This window comes from Rhopilema esculentum, chromosome 20 (genome assembly GCF_057945365.1).
Source record: "Rhopilema esculentum isolate cy_ngs chromosome 20, ASM5794536v1, whole genome shotgun sequence".
In the NCBI taxonomy this organism is placed as follows: Eukaryota; Metazoa; Cnidaria; class Scyphozoa; order Rhizostomeae; family Rhizostomatidae; genus Rhopilema; species Rhopilema esculentum.
In genome coordinates, this window is record NC_142834.1 from 11,037,493 (window position 1) to 11,048,277 (window position 10,785).

General features: G+C 34.6%; 1 protein-coding gene across 1 annotated transcript; it reads right to left on the minus strand.

Annotated features, from left to right (window-relative positions):
- Positions 1-2,779: 2,779 nt before the first annotated feature.
- Positions 2,780-4,471, minus strand: LOC135687181 (uncharacterized). Its single transcript, XM_065203680.2, has one exon. It carries the CDS (start codon positions 4,283-4,285, stop codon positions 3,575-3,577), a length of 711 nt encoding a protein of 236 aa, XP_065059752.2. The 5' UTR covers positions 4,286-4,471; the 3' UTR covers positions 2,780-3,574.
- Between the last annotated feature and the right edge of the window lie 6,314 nt (positions 4,472-10,785).

Consider the following 10,785-nt stretch of genomic DNA (forward strand, 5'->3'; position numbering starts at 1 on the left):
TTTGAAAAAAGCAAAAATTTTAGTTTATAGAGTTCGAGAACGTCTCTGGGAACATTTAGAAAAATATTTTATCAACCCAATACCTCTAGGTGCCTTCAGAATTGCTTCTCGTATATGACATTGACAATCAAGTTTGTAGTTTAAAATCATCCCGAGGTGTTTGTGTTCTGAGCATGGTTTCATTTCGTCTTTTCCCAATTTGGGAGTAGGATGGCGTGGCTTAGTTTTTTTCCGAGAAAATATAACTCCTCTGTTTTATCGTCATTAAAAGACATTTTCCACTGCCATGCCTACATTCTGAGCTTTTCAAGGTCACAATTTAAGTCTGAGCCTGTTTCATGTTTATTTTTTGCAATGGAAGAAAGAGACGTATCATCAGCAAAGAGCTTTACTCTGCACGAAACACTGTCAGGGAGATCATTTATGTAGACGAGGAAGAACAAGAGACCAAGGTCTGAGCCCTGTGGTACACCAGCTGAAACTAAGGATCAATTAGAATATTTCTCATTTAATATGACACGTTGTTTGCGTTCGTGTAAGAAGTCTTGAATAATTCGAAGAAGATTTCCACCCATGCCATTGCATTTCAGCTTGTATAATAGACCTTCGTGCCATACCCTACCAAATGCCTTTGATAAGTCAAGAAAGACGGCTCGAGTTTTCCTGCTAAGTACGTTTTCGAAGGCAGTAAATATCGTATTCGTTATTGACAACAGTTGGTTTATGGTTGAATCACCAGGGCGAAATCCAGATTGATTTGGAGTTATTAGGCTATGGTAATATAAATGCTTATAGATAGCATCAAATCAAAGTTTTTCAAATATCTTTCCAAGAATTGACAAAAGGAAATTGGGCGATAGTTCACAAAAAGAACAGCAGACAGAGCAAAAAACTAGGTTGGGCTTGAGGTTAAAATAAATTTCTATTCAGTTCAGAATCAAAAATTTTCTTGTGACCGAAGGGTGCATCCGATGGCCTATTTGTTGTATTCAAATGCCCATTTAACACTGAGACGATTAAAGAGTCCAAATTCAAAACGAGCTCCGAAGATATGTTTCTGGTTTATAAAAAAAAATACAAGAGGAGAGAGAAAACTAAACAGTCTTGCTTTCCCAGAGATTTTAAGATTGTTTTTACATAGGTCATATGGTCAAAAATTATTTGAAATAATTTGATTGGATTGGTGATTGGTGAAACCGCAGTCTTTTTAATAAGTTCTTTTTTCAAGAATTTTTCAATATTCTATTAAAGAAATATTATTGTGTAGACATTTGCCGTGCATATTTTGTACTGTTCGTTGCTGCAAGAAAAACACTTATCTCAGGAGTCAAATCCGAATGTAAAACTTACTCCTCGGTAACTGGTATAAACAGAGTGAGCGTAATGAAACATTAAACTGAAACAAAATTCGTTCAAGATTTGTGTAAAAAAAATCTCAAATAGCCCTCATCTGAATTTTCCTTCGTCTTGAAAACTTTTTTTCTGAAAATTCTTCATTTTAGAAATTTTACTTTCTCGAATACTCTCTTCTGAAAAACTCTTAATCCTGAAGATTTCTTCATTTAAACTTTTTTTCATATAGAAGTTTCTTTATTGGATTTTTCTTTTCTGGTAATCTCTTTACAATAACCGACTAAACTACCCAACACCATGATCGACTCGTTTTACGATAGCAATTTTCATAATGTAGGCACATATCCATATCAATCCTGTTTGGCCCATCTTTGAAATAATCTTAATGTTTTTATCCCATTTTAGTATCTTTCATTGACATGACACGATACACGAAGTATCAATGTGGCTTGATTCTTCAAATATTAAAGGCTGCTATAGTAGTTGTGATGATCAATGAAGTAGGATAGCTACCTTCTTTGCTTCTTTTTATCCACCGTTGTCACAAAATATGATGACGTGTAGCTTGCTATTAAAATGGGCTGGTTATTGGGTGAAATATTTTTAAACAATTCAAAATTATTTCTGATATACCTTTCACTAAAATACCTTTCCAAAATTATAAAACTTTTCCTAAAAGGTTAAAATGTTTCTTATCAATGACAAAATTGTTCTTCTTTAATGATATTAGAAAACAGCAAGCTTTGGAGGAGAAAGAATACCATTGGATGTCGCCACTGAAAATTTCAAATTTTATTAGCAAAAGCACAAAGTTATCTTGTCTTCAATATGTCAAGCCGAAGATTGTTCTACCTATTGTAGCAGCTTAATACTGAATATCTTTAATAGAATCTCGATTATGTACTTTGATACGTGTTTGAAAGTTTATCAATATTTCATCAGAGTATCAAAAGTACTATAACTTCTAGTTTCATTTTTATGAAGCTTCTGCAAAATTGTTCCATTAACTTTTTTGATAAATAGAACGAAATTTTGAAAGTAATTTAAGTAAATTTTGAGCCTGAAATAACATAAGGTACTTTCCTGGGAAACGTAAGAAACAATTATAGTGCATATAAACAATGTATCGAATATTTAAATAATTTATATTTTACTTGTATGCTTCATAATACATTTAAATTGTTTTTATAAATTGTTTAATGATAGCAATTAATATTCCAACAACTTGGTTTATCGAGCATGGTTTTGAAACAACATTCCAGTAGATGCAAGTATACCATTTAAGTATCAATACTTTTTTTAAATCTTTCTGTAAATTTAGCAATCACTTGCTATTGCACATTGTTGTAAACCAAGCTGACTCTTTCAAATTTTTCCTTCTCGTTTAGTCACTTATAGAGCTCCTCCTTAGTGCATGAATCTTTAGAACTTCTATGTTGTATGAATCTATTTCTAGATTTGTATTTTCTACAATCTTTCTCAAAGTATCAACTTATACAGGTTATTATTGATATCGTAGTTGAATTTAAAATCTATAAGCAACACCTAAATTGATTTTGGTCAATATGCAGATCAACACACTCTGAAATTGTGAGCACAATTTTGAATTTAACATAGTTTGCTGTTTTTCAACCCGCTACTTGTGCTCTCTTACAGCGTGTTAGAAGTTTTTCCATTTCTACTGCATGCGCTTAAACCAAGCTCTGTTAATTATGTGCACGTTTTAATTACCATTTTTATAAGTTTTAGTAATCAACATTATCAAGGCTTGATGAGCAGGCACTGAGAAATATTAACTACAAGAGCCACAAATTGTTTATATATCGTAATTCATAAAAATATTTTCAATGTTTTCAAATGTACATAAAATTAATACTTTAAAGAATACTTATTTACAAGCTAGAAATTGATCAACATGAACATTTAACTATATGTTTCCAAAAAAGGTAAAAAAGCTTTCTAAGAAAATTCGCCAGTTCTATAAAATTCACTATCGATAGACCGAAATTTTCGCTTTTTAAGATAACGCCCAACGATTAATTTCATTTAAAACAGCAAAACTTCGATAATTCGATGAGCAACATCATAAAGCTATTTTTACATCAATGTTTCTATTGATTTATTGACCTTGAATAATACTCTTGCAAACCTGATACAAACATTCTATCTCCAGCTATGAGACCGTATCCAAATCATCGAATGAGGCATATGAACCGCTCAGTTACTCTGTGGCTTTTCTCTTAGGCCCTCTTTTGGCAGCCTTTTTCTCGGCTTCTTCTTGATCTTTTATGTCCTCGCTGTCAGATGCCTTTTTTCTTCCTTTAGGTTTTGCTGCCGCTTTCTCTTCGGTTCGCATTTCTTCAACCTTACTCATGCTGGCTGACTTTTTCAAAGTCTTCTTCCCTTCCTTTTCTTTTGCAGGCTTTTTGGCCTTACTGGAGGCCTCTTCGTTCTCTTTGTCCTTGGCTGTTGATTTTCCCTGTTTTCCCTTTTTAACTGGTTCATTTTCCTTGTCTTCTTTACTTTCTGAGGCCTTCTTTTTCTTCTCGAGCGAAGGTTTTGGTGGTTTATTGGCAACTTTACCGCTTTCTTCACTTGCATCTTTCTCTGCCTTCTTTACCAATTTCTTTTCAAGCTTCTTCAACTCTTCCTTTCTCTCCTTGGAGAGCTTGAACTTTCCTTTAAGATCTCCTGTCGATGATGCAATCGTGTTGCTTTCCATGCACGCCTTCAGGGCTTTGCTGGCGTGTGTCTGACATGCGGTCGAATCTAGTTGGTACTTGCCTGTCATGTGCTTAAACAACGCCTGCCTGGTGGAACCTTGACGCTCATTCAATGTTACTATTGCTTGCTCCACCATTACAGCATAAGATGGATGCTTATACTTCACCTGTTCTGGCTTTGCTCCGTCTGTTTCAGTCTTAGCTGCCATTCTTGTTGACAATGTTGTGGCAAAGCAAAAAAGCAATGGTACTGTAAAAGTCAGTCTCGCACATTTTATATTGCACGGGGCTGCGTAGGACGGGAATTCCCGCGTGCATCTTGCAAGAGAAAATATAGATATCGATTCTATTCAATGCTCAGACAATTACAATTAAATCAATACCTCTAGAGACGTCTTCCCCATAGAAAAAGCTAAATACAGTTCAGAATGATATTTGTTTCCAATTCACGAAAAAGCTATAATGATTCTTTTGAGATGGCTCATGAACTGACTGCTCCGCTGATTAGCGTAACCAATTTACGAGAGCACCATGTTTTGGTGAAGTAGTTTAGGCCATTGTCATGGAATCGTTTCAGGTGCGTTTAGGTTTCAGGTACTGCCCTAAGCTACTTCCTATGTCTTGAAAGTTTTTATTAAAAAGAAAGAACTTCTACTATAAAGCTTGCTCAGCATAGTTGTTACGTATTCCAAGTAGGTAATTTCAAAGTGTTTTTCTATTTTAATTTGCGTCCTTTCATTGCATATGATTGTGAAACATTTTTCTTGCCATTCACAAGACTGATAGTTACTTACCTTGACTTGTTTGCTATTTGATTCGGTGTTTTGTTGCGTGCAACTAAGATGGGAGCATAATATTTAGCGATACAACAATTTCGACGTTAGCGACTCACGTAGCGCATGAGCGCCATGCTATTTGGAATGATTAAAAATGATCACATGGTACCATCCACAACTGTTTTTCAGTTGTCATTACTGACATTTATAGCAATATGATAATTACAATAAAAATAGTTAAACTGGGAGTTGCGAGGATGGCTCAGTTGTTAGAGGCGCTGACTACAGACCTAAGGGTCCGTTGTTCGAGTCCCTGGCATGACCAGACATTCACCCAGAGTGAGGAGAGTCGCCAGCTCTCCGAATCCCAGGCGTAGAAATCACGAGGTGTGGTCACATCGAGAGGAAGGACCAAGACACTGCTCGATAAACATAGCTTCCTAGTGTCCTAAAAACTACCTTCGGGTGCTAAGTAGAAACAAATAAAGAAAATACAAATAAAGGGAGAGGAATTTTTTTATGTCCTTGATAATCTTGTATACTATAGGACTGCATTTGCACATGTCAAAGAAGAAGGTGAATAATGGGTTAAAGGATGCAATGAAGAATGTAAGTTGATTTTGTATAAATTCTAAAACTCAATTTTATTCTATTTGAAATATTTACGATATGTACTCATAAGGTTTGAGAAACACGCATGCAAAATTTTTTCTAAAGTTATCAACGCTTACAGAAGGGTACTTAAATCAAAACGGCAGGCATTATCGTATAAAGAAATTTTTGTCAAGAAGAGCCTTTCCCTTCTTTACAAATCGGTTTGAATGGAACCTAGAAAGCTAGACAAAAGGCTGAAAAATGGAAGCAAAGATTAAGAAACCAGAAAATCTGTTGATGTGGATAACTGTAATTACAAATCTTCACGCTGCTTCAAATATACCAAGCATCTTTATCCTTTCCCAATTTTGCCCTTTCTAAGATTAAATTGAAAATATTCTGACTCACAAATCAATCCCTTAGATTACCCTAAAAAGTTCCATTCAAAGTTTCTTTATATTGATGCTGACTGGAGAGGACCGAAAGTTACATAATCATATTCATACTGCAAATCGTTTTGACCTTGGTCAATCTCTGTAAGTTTCAGGTCTTTCTTACTTGCAAAATAGCTTAGCTCCAGGATTATATTCTGCATTTGAGTATATTTGGAAAGCTATCGATTTCCTAAAGCCAGTTTTGTATGTGAAGGAAATCTATAAGATTTTAATTCGCTGTCCTTCAAATACATGAAAATATACGTGTTTGCATTCGATTCCCTTGGATATGGCCCTTAGTACAAAAGTAAGGTTCTGTTTATGTTACAGAACCTACTCAATTCAATCCAATTCAATTTTATTCGTATGAATTGGTTTGTGAGGGGAATTTATAAGATTTTAATCGCTGTCCTTCAAATAAATGAAACTATATGTTTTTGCCTTCAGTACCTTTGAATACGGCTCATAGTTTTTTATAGGTAACCGATTTTCAAAAACAAAAATCTGTTTGTATTACAGAACCTACTCCATTCAATTTTATTCAATTTTATTCATATACTACAGAGGGCGCGTACTATTCTAATCACCTAAGGTATCTATAATTTACACTGCAATGCTTATCAATATTATCAAAATACAAAGATTTAGAGGTATATGTTGATCAAGCAGACAATCTCTATAGACATTCCTTTGTAGCAACTTTTGGTAATGAAATACTTTTTATAACAGAAAGTTAAGAAGCATTTTATGTAATTTCAGTTCACTAGCAAAGTTATCTGGTGAAATTTGGAAAACTGAAAATTCAGATTAAACCAGCAGTTACACTAAATTGAATCTTGTCACCTTTATTGCAAATTAAAATAGCTTTGAAAAAAGCAAACATTTAGTAAACTAAAGCTTTTCGTCTGACACTCTTCAGAGTTTAAAACGTCAGAACATAGATCGAAAACTCTACGCTAAGAAATATATATACCCAGTTGTGGATCGGAATGGGCCAATCAGAAACACAAGCACATGACTGTTGAGGTTGACCAATCAGTGGCGCTTGCCTAATGAGAATGTCACCAATGGAGTCCTAAGATGAAAACGAACTCCTTTTGTCTACACAGTAGCGGTTTTTTCGTGCTTATGTAGATAAATTCCAAAACTGCTAGGTGGAACGACGATCGGGCTTTACCAATAATCCGAAACATGTCGCCATTATAGTTTTTTTGTACAATCTTGGTTTTCCAGTAAATGCTGCACGATAACAGAATCGCAGGTTTCAGTTGTAATTTTAGATTTGCAAGACCGAGGCGACTGTTCTCTTTGGGGACGAGTTTTTTTTCTAATACTAGGCGGAACATGTTGTTTTATTCCATCCTCCAATCATTGGGTAGTGCTTCCTACGTAGCCAGAATCACATTGGCACGTAAATTCATAAACAACGGAACTTTTTTGTGTGGCAGGAACGCAGTTCTTTTTAATGGACGGAAGGACCTTTTTCGTACTATAAACAATACGTGGGTTGACTGCAAAGAAATAATTTGCAATGGCCTGTTTTATTTGACTTTCAAAAAGCAGGGAACTGTCACCGATCCAGGGTAGTTTTAGATAGACCGGGCACTTTTGAGGACCAAATTTTACGTCAGCCGCGAAATTTCCTATCTTCTCCTTATTGTAAACTGAAATGACATCCCCTGGATAGCCGTTCTCCAGAAAGATCTTAGTTAGTTTTTCAAGTTCCGAGTCGAGTATTGCAAATTAGTTCCAAGTACTGACTGTTCAATGCAAGAGATGGGTTTTCCTTGCTATTGGATGCGCTAATTCCATCCTTACCAATTTGTTTATATTAATAGAAACGATTTCGAGGTTCATGCGAAAAAGAACTTAGTTTTCTCCTTTTTGCTGCAAGACTGGTAGGTAGCAAAATATAAAAGAAGTCTGTCTTGACGAAATTGGTGGTTTACCTGCCTTGTCAATGCGGATCATGGAGCGTTGTAGCTGTGTTTAGCTCCCACATTAACTCTCACAAACATAGACTGAGCCATGATCCTTGGGCTTTGCAAAACCGAAAAACCTCTTGGTTTCCTATCTGTCGCTGCCCGCACTTTCCCCGTGGTCCTGTTACAGATACATGTGGATATTTCTGAACACTGTGTTATCATTCGCTGATGTTAATGTCTTATCGTTAAGTGATAAAACCTTTTAATTTTTCGTGCGAGATTCCAAGCTCTTTTAGATTTTAACAAAAAACTTCTGACAATTTGTAGAGTGCCTCTTCAATTCTAAGGAAGTCTTTTATTAGAAATGTAGTGAAGGACACCAGCAAAACAGTCAATTGGGAGATTTTTAAGAGGAAGAGACTAAAGATTCCTCCAAACTTAAAGGTTTAGCTTAACCCAAAGCAACGCTAAATGATATGAAAGATACTTAGGAAAAGAAAACGAATATTCTTTTCTAGAATGACTGCTATGACGTCAAATGTGTTCTCTTTATCCTCAAGGCCTATGAACTTATAAAGGTGAGATTTCACTATACTTGCCTCTTAATTAGAATTCTTTATACACATTAGAAGATAAAGGTTTATAGACGCAAAAAAACTTTCAATGGGATTTTTTCAACAAAAATTGTTGGCAAGGTTTCTCTTATGTTCCATAGATTATGATGTTTGCAGATTTCATTCAAAAGTTTCCTCAATTAAACTTCAGCCTCCACAATGAACAACCATGAAATTTGATAAATGTCTCAAAGTTGTTAATTCCTTGGACTCATTTTTATTAAAAACATTTCCGGTATTTTTTTACTATATCTGAGAATCGAAAAATGCTTTTGCGTTTGTATATTTAGTTAATTTTAATCCCAAAAAATCCGTGCAGAGACGCCCCTGTTTGAATGGGAAGAGACTCCAGGACCTGCAATGAGGTTTCATTGATACTATCTGCATTCAATTCCGATGTCACGAAACTATAATTACCTCAAGAGGGCCCTTTTAAGTGTAAAAGAAGTCCAAAGTAATGTGGATCAAGTTTACTTTGTGACTTTCATGTACAATTAGAGCTAGATTACCGAAAAGAACACGCTTTGAATTAGATATTTGAATGACGTACATCTAACCATAGTATTGATCTGGCTGAAAAGTAAGAGCTTCCTTAAAAATTCATCCGAGCGTTAACTCATGGTGGAAATAGGAACATAAGAGGTTGATCTTTAAACAAAACTAAATCCCGGAATTTTGCTTTTTCCTGATAAACAAAATTCGCAATTACATAACGGTGCAGTTTCTACCACTTCAGTCAGTGAAACCCTGTCTCAGATTTCCCCACATTTTCATATTCTTAACTGTGTAGCAAAGTTTATCTTAGTCTTTAAAGGTCTTTAAGTAACAAACACAGTGAAATTCAAAATGTGAAATACTAAAGTTTGAGCCTTGCTACTAATCCACTGGTTTCTAGAAGAATCGTTTCAGCTTTCGTTCCCTTTTTGTTTCCTGTGCAGAAACTGATACTAAGATTCTTCTGAAAACCAGTTGTTTGCAAGGAGATTGTTGACCAAGTCAAATATAGTTTTCGGAAATCCAAAATTAAGCCAGAACTTGTGCCACGAATCATTACCCTTTGGTCATTGAACAGCTATAGTGACAAGTGATATAATGCGTTGCCACCAAACAAAACAATACACAAACGCAAATTTATTTGCGAAAAAGCATCACTTGAATTTGATATGTCCCGCACGAGCCACTCCGGTGAAGGCAAATGTAATTGAGAGCAGTTTTCCGGCTTTCACATTACCTCAACTGACTATATGGTTCGTAAATACCAAGGTAGTTTATGATAATGTTCAAGGAAAGCGTCGGTTCCCTCGAGGAGGTCTCGCTGCTATGAGCTTTTCTCTATGCTCAAAATCATTTGACTGAAGATTGATGAGCTACTGTCTATTGAGTTTTCCCCCAGTTATCAGCCATCAGAATCTATTAAATGAGTAATGAGAAGTATTGCATTGAAGTTCCAAGGTCTAAGTAGACATGTAGTAAGAAACTAATGGAAGTAGAGTTCAGAGTCGTATTCTGCTATTCTATGGAAATGTTATTGTTTTGCTTGTAATATGAAATGTAAACAAAAGTTTTTCTCTCTGCCTCTCTATCAATTTTAGAATCGGATCGGAATTCAAGATATTAAGTTTGAGGTATCTATCCCCAGGCTCTTGTTTTGAGATTAAAGTATAAGTGCTAAATATAATACCTTAAATTGCTGGCCATCATAGTTTAGAATTAGTAGTAAAGAGTTAATTTGATTTTTAACTAAAGTCGTGGTTTGGGTTAATACCATAATAGATTTTATATACCTTTAAAGATATTGTGATATATGTCTTAGAAATAGAGTTCAGGGTCAGGGTATTAGAAATATATATCTATATATATATGGCTGAAGATTCTGCACGATCAGATGAAACCGGTACCAACAATGTGTTATTTCTGCGATTAAATCTATATCGCAAGTATATATATATATATGTATATTCTATGATGTAAATCATAGAATATATATAAATATATAGATATATATTAGAAAACCATTTCTATTATAAATACTTAAAATAACCTATATTCAAAGCAAAGAGTACATTTTTTGATCTTCTCCAGTGGTGGAGACAAAAATAAAAAATTTCATTCTTTAAGATTGTCGTTAGCTTCAAAATTTTCAGTACTTCAGCCTTTCAAATGAATGCTTTTTGTTGCATGTATCCTTTGTATATACGTTATATGCTTACTTATATCTATATTTGCTTATATACTTTTATTTATATTTTACTATTGGACGATATAATTGATTGCACGACTATTCCTATTTTGAATAAATACTGGTGGGCCTAAACTACATTTCTCTAAGATTTTGAGATAATTAAAGTCGATTTTGAAAAAATAAT